General features: G+C 35.2%; 1 protein-coding gene across 1 annotated transcript; it reads left to right on the top strand.

Annotated features, from left to right (window-relative positions):
* Positions 1–1,393: 1,393 nt before the first annotated feature.
* Positions 1,394–20,089, top strand: MMADHC (metabolism of cobalamin associated D). The gene is given in 10 exon segments (XM_058028203.1): positions 1,394–1,424; positions 1,740–1,788; positions 4,227–4,371; positions 6,130–6,198; positions 6,201–6,343; positions 8,639–8,744; positions 10,139–10,269; positions 14,998–15,084; positions 17,308–19,247; positions 19,495–20,089. Coding segments are annotated over 8 exon segments (885 nt in total). The 5' UTR covers positions 1,394–1,424; positions 1,740–1,779; the 3' UTR covers positions 17,503–19,247; positions 19,495–20,089.
* Positions 20,090–22,629: the final 2,540 nt, after the last annotated feature.

Raw genomic sequence — 22,629 nt, 5'->3', positions numbered from 1 at the left:
TTCAGAGATTCCACATGAATATTTAATTCAAAAGCAAACGAGAATTAAGTGTGCTAACATTGAATTAATAAAAGAGTTGAGTGGCATCCAATAGTGAGCAAATGTGGTCATGAAAAAGTCCAAAAATCAAAATTGCAACGTTATATATCTTGCAACTTAATACATCACATTGTTTAGGAACTGATATCACAATTTCCTCTTGATCCTGATAAAATAAAGCCAAGACTTTATTAAATGCAGTAAGAACATTGTAAGGCTGAATATTATCACCCTGGCCACAAACCCAAAGTCCTGCTCTGATTTTGAACTATGGAAACCTCTGGCACTGGTTTGTTAATAAATTTCTGCTAATAAACCAGTGACAAAGCAAAATAAATGTGCAGAAACCTCTGGTTTAGAAGGAAAATAAATTCAAGGCCTTGTGCAAAGTCACTGAGGGATGGGAACGCCCAAACTTTTATTGGGGAGAGATTAAAATTCCTTTTTCTTCACCAGCAACGCTGCTTGGAACAGACAGTGAAGAAATGGTAAAAAATGAGAAAGATAACTTTAATCCTTGGGGTTGTGACCATTCTCTGGGGAGCCTGTCCAGAGCTCTTCCATAAAAAACAAACAAACAAACAAAAAAAAACAAACAAAAAAACCCCCAAAAAAACAAAAAACAAAAAACAAACCCAAAAAACCAACAAACACACAAAATCAACATGGAGGGAAGCCATTGAAGAAGGTTTTAAATACTTTTATTATTATTTTGTAAAGTTATTTGAGGTACCACCCTTGAAGTCACAGTTTTGAGGCAGAAGCGCCACTGATGCTCCCCATTCCCAGCGAACACCTGGCTTTATGCTTTCCCTTACAGGAAACACCCTCTCCTCCTTTCAAATCCCTTCAACAAAATCCTTTCCCCCATTTTATCTCCATTTTCCCTCTTCTTCTCCCCATTTTTCCCTTTTCCTCCCCATTTTTCTCCTTTTTTGGATCCCCAGGAACCATGAAGGCGATGAGGGCGGCTGACGGTCCGTGACTGCCCCCTGGTGCCCCGCATGGGAACAGCGCCCACGGCCGCCCTTCTGCGCCCCTCACACGGGGCAGCACCGCCTTGGGAGCACCCAGGGGACACCTCAGCCCCGCTGCGACCGATCCCGGCCCTGCCACCACCGATCCCGGCCCCACCACCACCGATCCCGGCCCCGCCGCTCCCACGGGAACCTCCCCAGCCCCGCCGGCCCCGCCGCCATCACCGCCTCCCCCTCACGCCCTCCACCGCCCCTCCCGCAGCCCTGAGAAACAGAACGCCGAGCGGCGGATTCCGCGCATTGCCGCGCCGCGCCCATCGAGGTGTCGGCGGATCGGCTGGCTCAGCCTGGGGACGCGCGGCGAGGGCGCGGCAGGGGCGGGTGGGCGCCGCCATTTTGCAGGAAGAGGTGAGAGGACCGGGGGCTCCTTTGCTTTTCCTCTTTTCCCGTTTCCTTCTCTCTTTTCCCGTTTCCTTCTCTCTTTTCCCGTTTCCTTCTCTCTTTTCCCTTTCCTTCTCCCATTTTCCCGTTTTTTGCTTCCTTCCCGTCAGCTGTTGCTGCCTGTCCGCGCTAGCGCCGCTGCTGGGACGCGGGGAGGCCGGGCGGGGTGTGAGGGGGCTCCGGGGCTGGGGAGTTCAGCGCCTTTTTTTCCCTTTTTCCTTTTCCCTTTTTCCTTTTCCTCGTTCCCTTTCCGTTCTCTGCCCTTTCCCTTCTCTTTTGCAGGGCTGTCCGGGGCTGTCATTGCCGGGGAGCAGCGTCTGCCATGGCCAATGTGAGTGAGCGAGGCCCGGGAGCGGCGGAGTTGAGGATTAAATCAATTACAAACAGGTTTGGGTGGGGGAAAAAAAAAACTTAAAAAAAAAAAATCCTTTAATTCCAACTCCGTGCCGTGAGAAGGGACAAATTCCAGCGTGCTCCAAAGCTTGGACACTTGTTGAACCTCAGCACCCTCAGAGGGAAGAATTTCTCCCTAAAATCCCACCCCAGCTCTCCTCTAGTTTAAATATCCCAGGAATAATGACAAAATTAAGGATTAAATCAAATTTTTTTCTGTGCTTTTTCTGTCACGCTGGGCTCAGGCGCGTGTTTTGGAGCGCTCAGCTGATCTGAAGCAATAAAACGCCTTTTATTGATTGTTTTTCCTGTTATCGATTGTTTTTATTGCTGCCGCCGTGGGGATGAACAATAATAACATGAATAATTAATTTATTCCCTCGCTGCTTCTCGTGCAATGCCAGGTGTGTAAATATTTGCATGAGTGAGCTGCAATTAGTGACATCTCCGTGGTAAGTGAGGCTGGTAATGAGGAGAAATTCTCTTTTCTGCTAATTACATGTTGGCTGTAATTGTTTACATCTGTTTGTAGCACCCTCATCGTGCAAAAATTGATTTTAATAGAGATTTGACATGATAAAGAAAAAAGATTTGAGAGGAATCAGACACAGGAACCTTTTAAAGCTGTTGAAAAGGAGACAGCTCCAGGCTTGAACTGTAAATAATTGATTTAAGTTATAAATTCAATGTGTTTTGAAGCATTTGAGTTTTTATAAATTGGTAGAAATTATTTTATATTTACACAGAAGCACTGGATAAAAAAAACCTACTGCCTTAGGTGCTGATGCTTTAAATACAATTTTATATTCAACATCCAAATAGTACCATTTATTCCCTTTTTTTAAAAGTAAATTATTTCTGAAAGTGCCTCTTTTGATGTAAAATTGCATAAATTTTTATAAAATAAAAGCTGCAGCACTCGAGGAAAATCCTTTTATGGGATTTTCTCAAAAGAATTGTTACTCCTCACCTGAAAAGTTGAATTTTCCAAAAAACACCCACCCTGTGGCATTTGGGATTTGTGTTTTCCAGGAGATAATAATGGAGACAATCCCTGTCCAGAATTTAATTTAAATTTTAAATTTTCAGGGCTTTAATCAACACTAAAACCACTTTAAGGCTTTTTCTTTGCTTGGAACAACAAAATATAAAAACAGCAATAAAATATTTCTAAAGTTTGATGTTACAGCTGGCCATAATTCAAATTTTAACATAATTCTTGATGGAGGATTTTTCTTATGAAAGAAAGTTTTTAAAACCACTTTAAGGATTTTTCTTTGCTTGGAACAACAAAAATATAAAAATTAAAATAAAATATTTCTACAACTGGATGTTACAGCTGGCCATAATTCCAATTTTAACATAATTATTGGGAGAAGATTTTTCTTATGAAAGAAAGCTTTAAAACCACTTTAAGGCTTTTTCTTTGCTTGGAAAGAAAAATATAAAAATATACAAAATTTAAAAATTAAAATAACAATAAAATATTTCTAAAGTTTGATGTTACAGCTGGCCATAATTCAGATTTTAATATAATTATTGAGGGAAGAATTTTCTTATGAAAGAAAGTTTTAAAACCACTTTAAGGATTTTTCTTTGCTTGGAACAACAAAATATCAAAACAATAAAAAAATATTTTTACAATTTGATATTACAGCTGCCCATAATTCAAATTTTAACATAATTATTGGGAGAGGATTTTTCTTATGAAAGAAAGCTTTAAAACCACTTTAAGGCTTTTTCTTTGCTTAGAGAGAAAAATATAAAAATATACAAAATATACAAAATATAAAAATTAAAATAACAATAAAATATTTCTACAACTTGAGGTTACAACTGGCCATAATTCAAATTTTAACATAATTATTGGGGGAGGATTTTTCTTATGAAAGAAAGGTTTAAAACCACTTTAAGGATTTTTCTATTTTTCTTTGCTTGGCACACCAAAATATCTAAACAACAATAAAATATTTCTACATCTGGATGTTACAACTGGCCATAATTCACATTTTAATATAATTATTGATGGAGGATTTTTCTTATGAAAAAAAGCTTTAAAACCACTTTAAGGCTTTTTCTTTGCTTGGAACAACAAAATATAAAAATTAAAATAAAATATTTGAAAGAAAGGTTAAAACCACTAAAACCACTTTAAGGCTTTTTCTTTGCTAGGAACACCAAAATATAAAAATTAAAATAACAATAAAATATTTCTAAAGTTTGGTGTTACAGCTGGCCATAATTCAGATTTTAACATAATTATTGGGAGAGGATTTTTCACGGAGCCGCGTTTAAATGAATCTTTGGATTTTTATTGTGAAATTACTATTTTATTCAATGAATAATTTATTATTTTACTTGTTTTTCTCTCCTCAGGTGCTGTGTAGCAGAGCAAGGTTGGTCTCCTACCTGCCAGGATTTTACTCCTTGCTCAGGAGGGTTGGAAATGCCAAAGCTTTTTCCACTGCAGGATCCTCTGGCTCAGATGAGCCCCACGTGGCTGCTGCACCCCCTGATTTATGTAAGGAAAAAGAACTTTATTCCCCTGAAAATCTGAATTATCTGAATTTGGAACTGGGGTTCTTGACTTGGTAGAAGAGAAAAAGCAAATTTATGGAGAAAAACTACATTTAGGGGAAAAAAGCACATTTAGAAAATGAAAAAGCAATTTTATTGCCTTGAAATCCCAATTTGGAAATGAGATTTTTGACTTGGTAGAAAAGCAAATTTAAGAAGAAAAAGCACATTTAGAAAAAAAAACCAAAAAGTAAATTTATTCCCTTGAAATCCCAATTTGGAAGTGGGATTTTTGACTTGGTACAAAAGCAAATTTAAGGAAAAAAAGCACATTTAGAAAAAAGAAAAAGCAAATTTATTCCCTTGAAATCAGAATTGAGAAGTCGGATTTTTGCCTTGGTAGAAAAGCAAATTTATTAAAAACAGCACATTTAGAAAAAAGAAAAAGCAAATTTATTCCCTGAAAATCTCGATTTGGAACTGAGGTTCTTGACTTGGTAGAAGAGAAAAATCAAATTTATGGAGAAAAAGCAAGTTTAGGGGAAAAAAGCAATTTTATTCCCTTGAAATCTGAATTTGGAAGTGGGATTTTTGACTTGGTAGAAAAGCAAATTTATTAAAAAAGCACATTTAGAAAAAAAGAGAAAGTAAATTTATTGCCTGGAAATCCCAATTTGGAAGTGGGATTTTTGACTTGGTACAAAAGCAAATTTAAGGAAAAAAAGCACATTTAGAAAAAAGAAAAAGCAAATTTATTCCCTTGAAATCTGAATTTAGAATTGGGTTTTTTGACTCTGTAGAAGGGAAAAATCAAATTTATGAAGAAAAAGTAAATTTAAGTAGGAAAAGCACATTTAGAAAAAAGAGAAAGCAAATTTATTCCTTGAAATCTGAATTTAGAATTGGGATTTTTGTCTTGGTAGAACAGTAAAAGCAAATTTAAGAAGAAGAAGAAGGAGCAAGTTTAGGATTCCCTGCTGTCTTTGGGTTTCCCTGCTGTCTTTGGGATTTCCTGGCCATTTTGGGGGATTTCCTGCTGGTTTTGGGATTTTCCTTCTGTCTTTGCAATTTCCCAGCCATTTTTGGGATTTCCTGACCATTTTTGGGTTTCCCTGACCGTTTTTGGGATTTCCTCATTGCTTTGAGATTTCCTTGACTGTCTTTTGGATTCCCCTGGCCATTTTTGGGATTCCCTGCTGTCTTTGGGATTTCCTGGCCGTTTTTGGATTTCCTGACCATTTTTGGGTTTCCATGGCTGCTTTGCGGTTTTCCTGCTGACTTTGGGATTTCCTGGCTGCTTTGGGGTTTCCTGGCTACTTTTGGGATTTCCCTGACCCTCTTTGGGATTCCCTGTTTCTTTGGGATTTCCCTGCTGGTTTTTGAGATTTCCCTGCCCGTCTTTGGTTTTCCCTGCTGTCTTTCGGGTTTCCTGACCGTTTTTGGGATTTCCTGACCATCTTTGGGATTTCCCTTCTGTCTTTGAGATTTCCTGACCAGTTTTGGGATTTCCCTGCTGTCTTTGAGATTTCCTGACCAGTTTTGGGATTTCCCTGCTGTCTTTGAGATTTCCTGACCAGTTTTGGGATTTCCTCGCCATTTTTGGAATTTCCTTGCTGCTTTGGGCTTTCCCTGCTGTCTTTGGGATTTCCCTGTCTCTTTGGGATTTCCCTGCTGTCTTTAGGGTTTCCTGACCATTTTGGGTGGTTTCCCTGCTGTTTTTGGGGTTTCCCTGATGGTGCCTTTGGGTTTCCCCACCCTGCAGGTCCCAGGACGGTGTGGCCGGACGAGCTGATGGGTCCCTTCGGGCCGCAGGACCAGCGCTTCCAGCTGCCAGGAACATTGGCTTCGGGTGCCACCTGCATGGCACTGCCAGCCAGAGAGCCCAGCCCGCCCCCAGCCTGCCCGACCTGCTGGCAGAGCCCTCGGCCAGCGACAGGCACGAGTTTGTCATGGCCCAGTACATCAACGAGTTCCAGTGAGGGAAAGCCCTGGAACGTTCCCTCGCCCAGGGTTTGCTCCTGGGGAGCTGAGAGGCCTCAGAGAAAAGGGAAAAATTCTTATCAATTATTTATTCTTCATTCTTATTTGTTTCTCGTCTGTTTTGCTGCTTTGGAATGCCTCTGAGAACATGGAGTCAGATTCATCCTTCCTTTCCTTCCTTTCCTTCCTTTCCTTCCTTTCCTTCCTTTCCTTCCTTTCTTCCTTTCCTTCCTTTCCTTCCTTTCCTTCCTTCCCTTCCTTCCCTTCCTTCCCTTCCTTCCCTTCCTTCCCTTCCTTCCCTTCCTTCCCTTCCTTCCGTTCCTTCCCTTCAGCCACTCCCTCCTTACCCCTTTCCTTTCCCCCTTTTCCTTTGCCCCTTTTCCTTTGCCCCTTTTCCTTTGCCCCTTTTCCTTTGCCCCTTTTCCTTTGCCCCTTTTCCTTTGCCCCTTTTCCTTTGCCCCTTTTCCTTTGCCCCTTTTCCTTTGCCCTTTTCCTTTGCCCCTTTTCCTTTGCCCCCTTTCCTTTCCCCTTTCTTCCCCCTTTCCTTCCCCTTTTCCTTTCCCCCTTTCCTTTTCCCCCTTTCCTTTTCCCCCTTTCCTTTTCCCCCTTTCCTTTTCCCCCTTTCCTTTTCCCCCTTTTCCTTTCCCCCTTTTCCTTTCCCCCTTTTCCTTTCCCCTTTTCCTTTCCCCCTTTTCCTTTCCCCCTTTTCCTTTCCTTTCCCCCTTTTCCTTTCCCTTTCCTTTCCTTTCTTTCCTTTCCTTTCCTTTCCTTTCCTTTCCTTTCCTTTCCTTTCCTTTCCTTTCCTTTCCTTTCCTTTCCTTTCCTTTCCTTTCCTTTCCTTTCCTTTCCTTTCCTTTCCTTTCCTTTCCTTTCCTTTCCTTTCCTTTCCTTTCCTTTCCTTTCCTTTCCTTTCCTTTCCTTTCCTTTCTTTCCTTCCTTTCCTTCCTTTCCTTTCCTTTCCTTTCCTTTCCTTTCCCTCCACCACTTCCTCCTTCCTTTTCCTTTCCCCCTTTCCTTCCCCTTCCTTTTCCCCTTTCCTTTCCCTTTCCTTTCTCTTTTCCCCTTTCCCAGCAACCCCCTGCATGGGGGACAAACACAACTCTTCCTCAAAAAGGATTTTCTGCCCACTTTTCTGCCACAGAAACTGCCTACAAGGTGGTTCTTTTTTGGGACAAAAATATTTCAGGCTGTTTGAAACAGCATTTTAGGAGTGATTAATGGAGGATTTCAGTCCTCAAAGCTGCTGTTGGCCAAGTCTCACCACCTTTTACCCTGGAAAATTGGAATTTCCTTCAGTATTTTATTGAATGGATCTGGATTTGCAAAGTTTGGACAATGTTTAATTCTGATAACCATGGAATTCACCCAGGAATCCCCCAGCCTCACAATGAAAGATTCATCATTATGAGTATACCCAATAAAATTGGAATTTTCCTTCAGTATTTCTTTGAATGGATCTGGATTTGCAAAGGTTGGGCAATGTTTAGTTCTAAAAACCATGGAATTCACCCAGAAATCCCCCAATTTATAATCTCCCCTCTCACTATGAGAGGATTCTGGCAGTGTTGCAGATTCATCATTAAGAATCCACCCAGTAAAATTGGAATTTTCCTTCAGAATTTTATTTCATGGACTTGCAAAGGTTGGGCAATGTTTAGTTCTAAAAACCATGGAATTCATCCAGGAATCCCCCAACACTACAATGAGAGATTCATCATTTTAAAATTGAATTTTCCTTCAGTGCTTTATTGAATAGATCTGGATTTGCAAAGTTTGGCCAATATTTAGTTCTAAAAACCATGAAATTCACCCAGAAATCACCCAAGCTCACAACGAGAGATTCATCATTGTCATTCATAATTTCAATTCAAAATTTAAATTTCCTTCAGTATTTTTTGAATGGATCTGTGTTTGAAAAGTTTGGACAATGTTTAGTTATAAAAACTGTGAATTTACCCAGAAATTCCCCAAGCTCCCAATGAGAGATTCATCATTTTCAATACACCCAGTAAAATTGAAGTTTCCTTGAGTATTTTGTATTTGCAGAGTTTAGGCAATGTTTAGTTCTAAAAATTACCTATTTTTTTATATCTTTTCAGATTTTAAATGACTTTTAGTAACTTTCAATATAGTTAATAATTTTATTTCAATATTAATATGAAAAGTGTGAAGTGCCACTGCAAATCACCTGAAACTGCTCGAGTGTATCTGATCCCAAAACCCTATTTTGATGTACAGATTTATTCCTGTTTGATATTAACTGTGAAAATTGGAATTTTTGTGGTTTTTAGGGTTCTGATGCTCCCCAGAAGCAGCAGATCAATAATGCTGAAACCTACTTTGAAAATGCCAAGGTGGAATGTGCAGTGCAAGCCTGTCCTGAGCTGCTGAGAAAAGGTTCATTTTTATTTAGCCAAGAAATTCCAAATTTGAAATGCAAAACCAGTGAATGTCAATGCTCTTCCACAGAATGTGCTGTGGGAAAGGTTAATTCAGAGTTAATCAGTACAGAAATCCCTTTGGACAGAATGGAAACCAAGTGCTGTTGGCAATATTTAATATTTAAAATTTTTAATTATTTTTTTAAAAAATATTTGCCATTGATAATATTTAATATTTCATTTAAATATAATTTTAAATTTTTAATTATTTTTTAAAAATATTTGCCATTGATAATATTTAATATTTCCTTTGAATATAATTTTAAATTGTTTTAGTGCCAGAGAAATTCTGGAGTTAATTCCTTATCCAAAATCCATTTACCAAATCCTTTGGAATTTCTGAACAAAACAACAGATAGGAAACAGGAAACTTCTGGCTTTGTGTTTTTAATTTATTCAGGAAGAAAATTACTCAAATTAATTGAGAGCCATTTATTATCTTTTTATATTTTTTCAGATTTTAAATAACTTTTAGTAACTTTCAAGATTGTTCATAATATTTAAGATGAAAAGTGTGAAGTGCCACTGCAAATCATCTGAAACTGCTCAAGTGTATTTAATTCTATTCAATTAATTCTTAAATTCAATTATATTTAGTTAAATGGGAACCATTGAATTAAATAAAAAGTAAAAAGAATAACCAAATAGGAGATTAAATGGGAACAATTTAGTTAAATAAATAGTAAAAATAATAACCAAATAGGAAATTAAATGGGAATAATTAAATTAGATAAAAAGTAAAAATAGTAACCAAATAGGATATTAAATGGGAACCCTTTAAATAAATAAAAAGTAATGATAATCAAAATAAATAAATAATAATATTTAATTTATAATAATAAAAGATATTTATATAATTTAACATACATATTATATATGAAATATATAAAAGTTCATATATAAATTATTTATATAATTTAGTATGTAATTTAATCTATAAATTGTTACAATTTAATATATAAATTATGTTAGTATATGTCTATATAAATAAAATATATATATATGTCAGTATATGAATATTTATATATTAAATTAAATATAACTATATTTATATTTATTATATATTAATTGTAATACTAATAAAAATTCAAAGAAAACCAATTAAATAAAGCAATTTAAAAAGGGAATGTTGGTGTGTGTGGGAGGGAAGGCTGCCCTGGCAGAGCAGTACAAACTCTGTATTTTCCCCACATTTATATTTATTACATATTAATTGTAATAATAATAAAAATGAAAATAAAACCAATTAAATGAAGCAATTTAAAAAGGGACATACGACTGAAACATTGGTGTGTGGGAGGGAAGGCTGCCCTGGCAGAGCAGGACAAACTCTGTGTTCCCCAATTTCAGATTTCCAGTCGCTGTTCCCCGAGGTGAACCCCAAGCGCCTGACGGTGCTCACGGTGACCCAGAGGAGCCAGCACGACATGAGCGTGTGGAGCCACGAGGTGGAGCAGGAGAGGGAGCTGCTGCTGGAAAACGTCAGTGCATGCACCCCAAACCCAAACTCACATCCCTGTACAGCCCATACACCAAACCCAAACTCACACCCTGGTACAGCCCACACACCAAACCAAACTCACACCCTGGTACAGCCCATACACCAAACCCAAACTCACACCCTGGTACAGCCCATACACCAAACCCAAACTCACACCCTGGTACATTCCCACACACCAAAGCCAAATTCACATCCTGGTACAGCCCACACACCAAACCCAAATTCACATCCTGGTGCATCCCACACACCAAACCCAAACTCACATCCCTGTACATCCCACACACCAAACCAAACTCACATCCCTGTACAGCCCACACACCAAACCCAAACTCACATCCTGGTGCATCCCACACACCAAACCCAAATTCACATCCTGGTACAGCCCACTCACCAAACCAAACTCACATCCTGGTACATCCCATAGATGTCATATAGATCCATATTTTGTATATAGAGAGATAGATATAATATAGATCCATATTCTATATATATAGAGAGATAGATATAATACAGATCCATCTTCTGTATATAGAGAGATAGATATAATATACATCCACATTCTATATATATATAGAGATAGATATAATATAGATCCATCTTCTGTATATAGAGAGAGATAATATAGATCCATCTTCTCTACATAGATAGATATAATATACATCCATATTCTGTATATAGAGAGATAGATATAATACAGATCCATCTTCTGTATATAGAGAGATAGATATAATATACATCCATATTCTGTATATAGAGAGATAGATATAATATAGATCCATATTCTATATATAGTGATATATAAAATATATCTGTATATATAAAATATAGATCTATATTCTATGTATAGATATATAATACAAATTCATATATATATTGATCCATATTTTATGTATAGATATATAATACTGATCCATATTTTATATAGAGAGATATATAATATACATCCTAATTATAGATAGTGATATAAATAATATTAATCTATATTCTATATATAGATATATAATACAGATCTGTATTTTATATATATATATAATATAGATCCATATTTTATATATATAGATATATATCATTTAGATCCATGTTATATATATAGAGATATATAATATAGATCCTTGTTATATGTATGGTGATATATATAATCTAAATCTATATTCTATATATAGATATATAGTACAGATCAGTATTTTATATATATAATATATATCCATATTTTATATATAGAGATATATATAATTCAGGTCCATATTATATATATAGAGATAGATAATATAGATCCTTGTTATATGTATGGTGATATATATAATCTAAATCTATGTTCTATATATAGATATATAATACTGATCTATATTTTTATATATAGATATATATAATATAGATCCATATTCTATATATAGGCTTGTATATAATATAGATCCAAATGATGTACATAGATATATAATACAGATCCATATTCCAAATGTAGATATATAATACAGATCCATATTTTTTATATATAAAATTTAGATCCATATTCTATATATAGAGATATATATAATATAATATAGATCCTTATAATGTATATAGTGATATATATAATCTAAATCTATATTCTATATATAGATACATAGTACAGATCAGTATTTTATATAGATAATATATATCCATATTTTATATATAGAGATATATATAATTCAGATCCACATTATATATATAGAGATATATAATATAGATCCTCATTATATGTATAGTGATATATATAATCTAAATCTATGTTCTTTATATAGATATATAATACAGATCCATATTTTATATATATTTATAATATAGATCCATATTTTATATGTCTAGAGGTATATATAATATAGATCTATGTTTTATATATATGTAGATATATATAATATAGATCTTTATTATATATAGCTATATAATACAAATCAATATTTTATATATATATAATATAGATCCATGTTTTATATATATGATATAGTTCTATATTTAATATATTTAATATAGATCCATATTTTATATAGAGATATAGTATAGACCTTTATTCTGTATATAGAGAGATACATATAATATAGATGTATATTCTATATATAGAGATCTATATAATATAGATCTATATATAATATACATCTCTGTTACATTATTAAATGTAATATATTACATTTTAATCTTTAATATTATTTATTATACACTTTTATTATAGTGCTTCATTATTAATTATCATTTACTGTTTAATTCATTTAATTAAGATTCCACTAGACTTTCTACTGGTCAAAAGTGTAAAAATCCTCGATTTCTCTGGGGTTTTATCCTCTTTAATGAATGGTTTTAATTCTTTTAACCCTGAATTTCAAAATTGTAAAAATCACCATTTTCTCTGGGTTTTTTCCACTTTAATGCATGTTTTTCATTCTTTTAACCCCGAATTTCAGTTCTGTTTTTTCATCTTAACTTTTTCTTGTTCTTTCACCTCTAGAGGGCTTGAAAATTCCTTTATTTCCCATTTTCCACAATTTAACCATTTCCCCACCAAGTGTCGCTGTTCACTGCCCTTAGCACCTCAATAAAAGAACATTTCTGCCTATTCTTTATAAAATATCCCCAAACCCAGCATTTCACCTGGAAATAAATCATGCTTATGCCTGAAATAGTCTGGGAATGCCCTAAAGCACAAATATGGGCTGTCTTAATCAACCTCAAAAAAAGGAATCAACACAAAATGACACAGAAATTAAATTTCCCTTCATTGCAGTGTGTTCTTCTCTTTGAATTATTTCTGCCCTGTTGCTCTTTAGTGTTTTAATCTGCTCTAATTATGTGTTAATTGGCATCTTTCCTCCTCAGGCACCTCCCTGTCAGGTCTAATCCAGTCACTGAGGGGTGTGAGGTTAAAACCAAAAATTCACAGGGAAATGTTGGTTTGTTTGCATAATTCACCTGAAAAATCCTCATTTCAGGAGCTAAAAAAATGAGATTGTACAGCCAAATCCAAATATTTGCATTAATCCAGCTCAAGTGTTCATTAACCTCACCCTGAGGAACCAGAAGAGATCCTGGATCAGAAATGTTCTGCCTAAAATTGGGATATTTGGGATTTAATTTACAGTTTGGACATGATTAATCATCAGAGCAATCAAACTTCAAACTACAGAATTTACTGGGGGAAATTTTCATTATTTTGAACTAATAGAAATTTACTATAAGGGGTAGAAATCCCTCATTTTGAACTAATACAGGATTTGCTGTAAAGGATAAATTTTCCTTATTTTGAACTAATACAGAATTTATTTTAAAAGATACATTTTCCTTATTTTGAACTAACACAGAATGTAATTTCCCCTTATTAATATTAATCCAAAATAAGGGTAAAATTCCCTAGTTTTGAATTAATACAGAATTTATTGTAAAGGATAAATTTTCCTTATTTTGAACTAATACAGAATTTGCTGTAAAGGGGAAAATTCCTTCATTTTGAACTGATTCAGAATTTGCTGTAAAGGATAAATTCTCTCATTTTTAACAATCTACAATTCTAATGCAGAATTTGCTGTAAAGGATAAATTTCCCTCATTTTGAACTATCACAGAATGTACTGTAAACTTCCCTTATTAATATTAATTTGAAATAAGGGTAAAATTCCCTTATTTTGAATTAATACAGAATTTATTGTAAAGGGTAAATTTCTTTCATTTTAAACTAATACAGAATTTCCTGTCAAGGGTAAAATTCCCTCATTTTGAACTAACACAGAATTTGCTGTAAAGGATAAATTTTCCTTATTTTGAACTAACACAGAATGTACTGTAAATTTTCCTTATTAATATTAATTCAAAATAAGGGTGAATATTCCTTATTTTGAACTAATACAGTATTTATTGTAAAGGATAAATTTTCCTTATTTTGAACTAATGCAGAATTTGCTGCCAAGGGTAAAATTCCCTCATTTTGTATTGAAAAGGATAAATTTTCTTTATTTTGAGCTAACACAGAATTTACTGTAATGGGTAAAATTCCTTCTTTTTGAACTAATACAGAATTTGCTATAAAGGATAAAATTCCCTCATTTTGGACTAATACAGAATGTACTGTAAAGGGTAAAATTCTCTCATTTTGTATTGTAAAGGATAAATTTTCCTTATTTTGAACTGACACAGAATGTACTGTAAACTTCCCTTATTAATATTAATTTGAAATAAGGGTAAAATTCCCTTATTTTAACTAACACAGAGTTTACTGTAAAGGATAAAATTCCCTCATTTTGTATTGTAAAGGATAAATTTTCTTTATTTTGAGCTAACACAGAATTTACTTTAAAGGGTAGAATTCCCTTATTTTGAATTAATACAGAATTTATTGTAAAGGATAAATTTTCCTTATTTTGAACTAATAGAGAATTTACTGTAAATGGTAAAAATCTCTCATTTGGAACTAATGGAGAATTTACTGTAAAGGGTTTAATTCCCTCATTTTAAACTAACACAGAATTTGCTGTAAAGGATAAATTTCCCTTATTTTGGACCTGTAAGGGACTGAAGCTGAATAAATAATATTTTTCTAAATTTAGAACCTTGAGCTTTTTACAGCACTAATTGCAGAGAAAATCCAATTTTTACAATTGGAAGTAAATAAATTATTTTATTTATAACAAATAAAGTTAGAAATAATTCTTTTTTTGTGATAACTTCATTTGATGCCTTTCTTTTCCCAATTTTTTCCTTTCCAGTTCATCAATGGTGCCAAGGAAATCTGCTATGCAATTTCTTCTGAGGGCTACTGGGCTGATTTCATTGATCCCTCCTCAGGACTGGCTGTAAGTTCTTTCTTGCAGTAAAATTTGGATTAAATCCAACTTTTTCAGGATAATTCCTTGAAGAAATGTAAATTTATGAGCTCAGCTGTGTCAGCTCTGAGTGCAGGGCCAGCACTGTCAGGAAATGAAATTGGATTTTAGGAAATGGAGAAGTTTTGTGTCCCAAATCCCTTGGGCACTTTGTGCCCTGCCCAGGTAACTTGGGAACTCTGTGCAGGTGAAGGCTTTAAAAATCCTCTTTGCACCTGTTCATGATCCCTTTTGTCCCCAGAAAATGAACTTTTTGTTCTGTGAACACTGGGAGCTTTCAGTGGGAGATGAGGTTTGGTCTGAGCTCTGCTAAAACCCTCTCATAGTTCAGGGGATGGTGGCAAAGCTCAGCTGGGTGGGGTTTTATTTAAAAACACTCCCAAAAGCAGGGATTTATTTATTTATTGTGCCAACAGAGGCAAACAGGGCATGCTTGTGAGGCAGAACAGGCAGCTCAGGGCTGGAAAAGCTTCCCAGAATTCCTGCACTGGAGGAATTTGGGGTTGATGGAAGTGGGGTTTGGTCTTCAGACTCCAGCAGCAGCATCCCAGGCCAGGATCAGGAGTGGGCTTGGAGTCAGAGGCTTCCTCCTGAGACAGAGAACTGAAATATCTGTGAGCAACTGGAATAGCAGCTCAATTTAAAACTGAAATAGCAGCTCAATTTAAAACTTAAATACCAGTTTATTTAAAAACTTAAATACCAGTTTAACTTAAAAACTTAAATACCAGTTTAATTTAAAAACTTAAATACCAGTTTCATTTAAATACCTGCTTGCAACTTAAATATCAGTTTAATTTAAATACCTGCTTGCAACTTAAATATCAGTTTAAATACTTCAATACCAGTTTCATTTAAATACCTGCTTGCAACTTAAATATCAGTTTAAATACCTCAATACCAGCTTAATTTAAATACCTGTTTGCAACTTAAATATCAGTTTAAATACTTCAATACCAGCTTAATATAAATACCTGTTTGCAACTTAAATATCAGTTTAAATGCTTTAATATCAGTTTAATTGAAATACCAGTTAATTTAAATACCTGTTTGCAACTTAAATATCAGTTTAAATACTTAAATACCAGTTTAATTTAAATACCTGTTTGCAACTTAAATATCAGTTTAATTGAAATACCAGTTTAATTTAAATACCTGTTTGCAACTTAAATATCAGTTTAATTGAAATATCAGTTTCATTTAAATACCTGTCTGCAACTTCAATATCAGTTTAAATATTTCAATACCAGTTTAATATAAATACCTGTTCACAACTTAAATATCAGTTTAATTGAAATACCAGTTAATTTAAATACCTGTTTGCAACTTAATTATCAGTTTAATTGAAATACCAGTTTAATTGAAATACCGTTTGCAACTTAAATATTTGTCAGTTTAATTGTAATATCAGTTTAATTGAAATATCAGTTTCATTTAAATACCTGTTTGCAACTGAATTACCAGTTTAATTTAATTACTTAAATACCAGTTTAATTTAAATACCTGTTCACAATTGAATCACATTTTTGCTCCTCTAACCAACTTTCTTTAGGGACTTATTGCCAGTTTGAGTTGTTAATTTTACAATTTCCTAGGAAGTTTCTCTCCTTAGTCCCTGTCCTGTTTGTGCTGTTTCTGGCAGGGCTCTGCCCTTAATTCCTCACAAAGGTGGGGTTGGGATTTGAAAGGAAAACCTTTCAAACTCCACATGAAACCTCTCCCCACAGCTAAACCCAAGCTTATCTTTCCCCCATCCATCAGAACTGGAAATCCACGTGGAAAAATATTCCAGCGACCTGAGGAGGTCGCTGGGGTGAGAGAAGGACAAGAGTCTTGTTTCTTGATCAGAAGGCTGGATTTATTGATATGTGATATATAATGCATGATAACTATACTAAATAGAATAAAGAGAGAAGTTGCAGAAGCTTTTAAGCTAAGCTAAGAATCAGAATAGAATCTAAAAACAGGAGAATTCTCTGTCTCTGTGTCCCAGAGAGCTTGCCCTGTGATTGGCTCTTAATGGTACACATGGAACACGAACCAATCACAGGTGCATCTTATTGCTGATAATTATTGTTTACATTCTCTTTCTGGGGCCTCAGCTTCCCAGAAGATAAACAAATCTGAAAGAAAGATTTCTATGAAAAAATGTCTGTGACAGAAAACCTTTTCTTGATGATTATTTCCCTGCAGTTTTTCGGGCCTTACAGCAACAACCCCCTGCTGGAGACGGACGAGCGCTACCGGCACCTGGGCTTTGCCGTGGACGACCTGGGCTGCTGCAAAGTCATCAGGCACAACCTGTGGGGCACCCACGTGCTGGTGGGCACCATCTGCACCAACGCCGAGCCCGACAGCCCCATCATGAGGAAGCTCAGCGGCCACTGAGCCCTCCCTGCTGCTGCTGTCCCCTCCAGGGACCCTTCAGTTCGCGGGTGATCCTCCCTCGGTATCGCCAGGGCTTCCTCGCTCTAAGTGTTCTTAGAGAATAAAAGTAGCTGGGATTTTATTTCTGGTCTGTTGGGAATGTGTGTTCACCACTTGTGGCTTGGAATGTGGATTGGCAGCGTTGAGAACCAGAATTCAGATTTCCTTTTTGAATTCTCCCATTTTCTCTCGCCTCGGCAATTCTGTCGTTGCTCGATTTAATGCTCGGAATCCTCTGAAAATGCCACTGAAATTCCCAACAAATCTGCCATTCCTGAAATTAGGAACTGGCAAAAAAATATGCAGTGAGTCATAAAATTGTTCTCCCAGAATGCAGAACTTAATAAAATCTGGGCTAATCACTCATTTGCTGTTGGAAAATGAGAATGAGGTCAACTTCCAGTGGTCTCCAACTCATCCAGAGACTCCATAAAAAGTCCTAAATTACCCTGGAATTACTCATCTCTTATTGTTTTTTGTCTTCATGGTGCTTGGGATTTATTTTCTCAGTATTAGCTAAATATATTTAATTAGTTTATATACCTAAATGTAATTTAAAGTTGCTTTTGTAACTTTCTTAGGTCATTAAATACCAAAAAAGAGAGATAATGGGGCAATGCTTGGATCTCATCATTGTTTTCCTGGACTTGGATGCAATCTAGACTTGCCTCTGGAATTTGGAAATGCAGAGAGCAATTAGGATCAATTATTGCAATTAGAGAGATGTTTCAGCAGGAAGGTTCCAGGCTCCAGAAACACTCAGTCAATGGGGAGCAGCAGGGCAGGAATTCCAAAGCTCCTGGAACACCTGGAATTTCAGTGCCTTGAGTTTGGCTCTGGGGCTGAAGCAATGAAGCAGATTTGGGTCTCAGCCCAGGCAGTGTGGGGCCATTTTCATGGAATAGTGGGAATCCTGCAGGATTTATTCCACGGGAATCTGTTGCAGCTCAGTCTAGTGAGGATCCAGGGATTTTGACTTTACCTTTGCTGTTATCCCAGGCAGTTTGGAGCCATTTTGCAGTGGGAATCCTTCAGGCTCTATTCCAGCTCAGTGTGGTGAGGATCCAGGGATTTTACCTTGACCTTTGCTGTTATCCCAGGAAGTTTGGGGCCTTTTTTGTGTAGCAGTGGGAATCCTGCAGGATTTATTCCATGGGAATGTGCAGCAGCCTGGTCTGGGTGAGGATCCAGGGATTTTGCCTTGACCTTTGCTGTTATCCCAGGCAGTTTGGAGCCATTTTTATGGAGCAGTGGAATCCTTCAGGCTCTATTCCAGCTCAGTGTGGGTGAGGATCCAGGGATTTTAACCTGATTTTTGCTGTTATCCTGGGATAACAGCTTTGGAGCCATTTTCATGGAGCAGTGAGAATCCTTCAGGCTCTATTCCAGCTCAGTCTGGGTGAGGATCCAAGGATTTTACCTTGACCTTTGCTGTTATCCCAGGCAGTTTGGAGCCATTTTTATGTAGCAATGGGAATCCTTCAGGCTCTATTCCAGCTCAGTGTGGTGAGGATCCAGGGATTTTAACCTGATCTTTGCTGTTACCCTGGGATAACAGTTTTGGAGCCTTTTTTCATGGAGCAATGGGAATCCTGCAGGATTTATTCCATGGAAATGTTCAGCAGCTCAGTCTAGTGAGGATCCAGGGATTTTGACTTTACCTTTGCTGTTATCCCAGGCAGTTTTGGAGCCTTTTTCATGGAGCAGTGGGAATCCTTCAGGATTTATTCCACGGGAATCTGTTGCAGCTCAGTCTGGGTAAGGATCCAGGGATTTTGACTTGACCTTTGCTGTTATCCCAGGAAGTTTGGGGCCTTTTTTATGTAGCAATGGGAATCCTTCAGGCTTTATTCCATGGGAATGTGCAGCAGCCTGGTCTGGCTGAGGATCCAGGGATTTTACCTTGCTCTCTGCTGTTATCCCAGGCAGTTTGGGGCCTTTTTTATGTAGCAGTGAGAATCCTTCAGGCTTTATTCCAGCTCAGTGTGGGTGAGGACCCAGGGATTTTAACCTGATCATTGCTGCTATCCCAGGCAGTTTGGAGCCATTTTTATGTAGCAATGGGAATCCTTCAGGATTTATTCCAGCTCAGTGTGGGTGAGGATCCAGGGATTTTAACCTGACTCTTGCTGTTATCCCAGGCAGTTTGGAGCCATTTTGCAGTGGGAATCCTTCAGGCTCTATTCCAGCTCAGTGTGGGTGAGCACGCAGGGATTTTGCCTTGACCTTTGCTGTTCTCCCAGTGTTCCCCACCTGCACCCCCATGGATCCCAGAGCTGTCCCAGGCTCTCCTGTCCCTCCCCAGGCCCTGAGCCAGGCCCACCCAAGCTTTGCTGGCTTTGGGAGCTGTTCCCAAAGTTCCCATTCCCAAATTCTGCTGCTGCCCTGCAGTTCTGGATTTGGGGCAGGACTGATCCCTTTGCCATGGGATTTGTGCTGGGATTCCAGAGCCCATCCCTCACCTCTGCTCTCCATAACATCTGTTACTCCAAGGATTTTATTCCTATTTTTTTTTCCTTCCTAAGAAGATTAAAGAAGTTGAGAACTGCAGTGTGTTGTGTCTGTTTGCAAAATCCACGTCACAGGGCTCTCACTGGACACTTGGGGGAATTTTCTTGGATAAATATTGGAAAAATTATCGAATTCTTGACATAAATTGTAAATATCTTGAAGATTTGATGTTGTATCTTCAGCTGGCTTCCTGTAATTCCAGTTAAGATTGGGATGTTCATTTTTGACTTCAAGTTCTTTAAGTTTTGTCCTGTAAAAGACAAATAAAAGCCATTTTCCAGTGGCTTTTCCTGAGGCAGAAATCTCACTGGAATATTGGGAATTTTGCCTTGACCTCATGAACATGAATATTCATAATAGTCATATTATGAGCATTAATGTTCCTAATATATTAATGAACATTAATGTTCCTAATATTCATATTAATGAACAATAACGTTCCTAATATTCATATTAATGAATATCAATGTTTTATGTCAGGATTGGAGGGGAGCTCCAATTCCTGCTATTTTCCTAATTAGAATTTTCTCATTAATCCCCAAAAATAGCTGGAGCTGTTCCTGTTGGGTTTTCCTCCCATCACAAGAGCCAGACTGAAATTTCTTCTATAAAATCAAATTTCAGGAACACAAAATAAAATAAACTACAATAAAATAATAATAATAATAAAATAAAACCAATAATAATAGCAATAATAGTAATAGTAATACAAATTAAAGTAGCAAATCCCAAAAAAGTTTTCAGCCAGTGGAAAGAGGATTGTTGATGTTGAGTTACTACACTGACAGCTAATTATCTTTAATTTACTTAGCTAATTAACAGCAGGGGAAATATTCTGGGATGGATCTGGAGGATTTTCTTCTCAGCCCCTTGTTCACTGCTTTATTCCTGATGTGCTCCTGTCAGGATTTCCAGTGTATATTTTTATATATAAATATTATATTTATATATAATACATATTAAATATACATATTGATTTCCACATAAATATTTACATATTTATATATTTTTATTAAGGTGTGCTTAACTTGGGAGAGAACAAATAAACTGAGATTTAAATCAAATTAATACTCTCCATTCTGCCAGGTGGAAGGAGTAAAAGTCCTGCAGAATAAATGTGAAAAAATGTTTGGAAAAATCAGTGTGCAGTGGTTGATGCTCAAATAATTGGGAATAATTAGGGACTGGAAATGCAATTTTTATTCCTGGGAGGATTTTTGGGATCCAAGACAACTCTCGGATTTTCCTGCTGCACTGATGAAAATGGGAAAACTGATCTCAGTATGCCTGGGACTGGACAATGTAAATATAAAAAATAGCCAATATTTCTTACATAGAAATATATTAATATATTTATGAAAGTACAGATATCTATAAATCTCTTATATTAAAAAAATCTCCTTTGTATATATAAAAGTATAAATATGTAAAAATACATATTTATATTATCAAAAGTAAATAAATAAAAATACATCTCTATATATAAAAGTATCTATAAATCTCACATATATTAAAAACTCCTTTATATATAGAAGTACATATAAATATATAAAATGTATATCTATATATAAAAGTATATCTCTATAAATCTCAGATGTATAAAATCCCCTTTAGATATAAAAACATATATATTAAAATATGTATCTATATATATATAAATATATCTCTGTAAATCTCATATCTGTAGAAAAATCTCATATATGTAAATTTTTCTGTTATATATATATATACAAATATATAAAATATGTATGTCTAAAATATACAAATATAGATAAAAAGATTTCTGAAATCCTGTATTTTAGAAATGAAGTGGGGGGAAATCAAGCCTGTCTGAGCAATATGAAATTAATCCTCTGTTGAGGATTTATATATAATATATAAAAATAGAAAAGATATCTTATATATGTAAATATAAAAAACCCCTTATATGTCTTATATTAAAAATATATTATTAAAAACATATATAATATATAATTTATATATATATATATTATATAATATATAGATAATAATATAAAAATATATAATATAATATAATATAATATAATATAATATAATATAATATAATATAAATAATATAAATAATATAATATAATATAATATAATATAATATAATATAATATAATATATACATATGTATATTATAAATAATATGTATATTATAATATATACACATATAATAATATATATGTATATTATATATATGTATATTATATATAAACCTTATCTATAAATATGTATATTATGTATAAAAATATATTTAAATTAATATTTATTTATATTTATATTTATATTTATTTATGTATTTTATATGTGTATATATGTATATATATGTATGTGTATATATATATATATGCATTTTGAGTCTTAAAAATACCAAAATTTGATAGAGCAGGAATAGAAAAAAGGGATTTCCCACAGGTTTTGTGTCTTATCCCCAAAAAACTTGGAGTTGAACCGCCTTGAAGCAAGAAATTAATTAATTAATTTATTAATTACAGCAGAATGAAGTGCTGCAGTGCATTTATTTAGGATTGCTTTGGTGACCTGCAGAAATTGCAGAAATTCCATTTCTTC

The sequence above is a fragment of the Melospiza georgiana genome, chromosome 7 (assembly GCF_028018845.1).
Source record: "Melospiza georgiana isolate bMelGeo1 chromosome 7, bMelGeo1.pri, whole genome shotgun sequence".
Lineage (NCBI taxonomy): Eukaryota > Metazoa > Chordata > Aves > Passeriformes > Passerellidae > Melospiza > Melospiza georgiana.
This window is presented reverse-complemented; position numbering and strand designations above follow the sequence as displayed.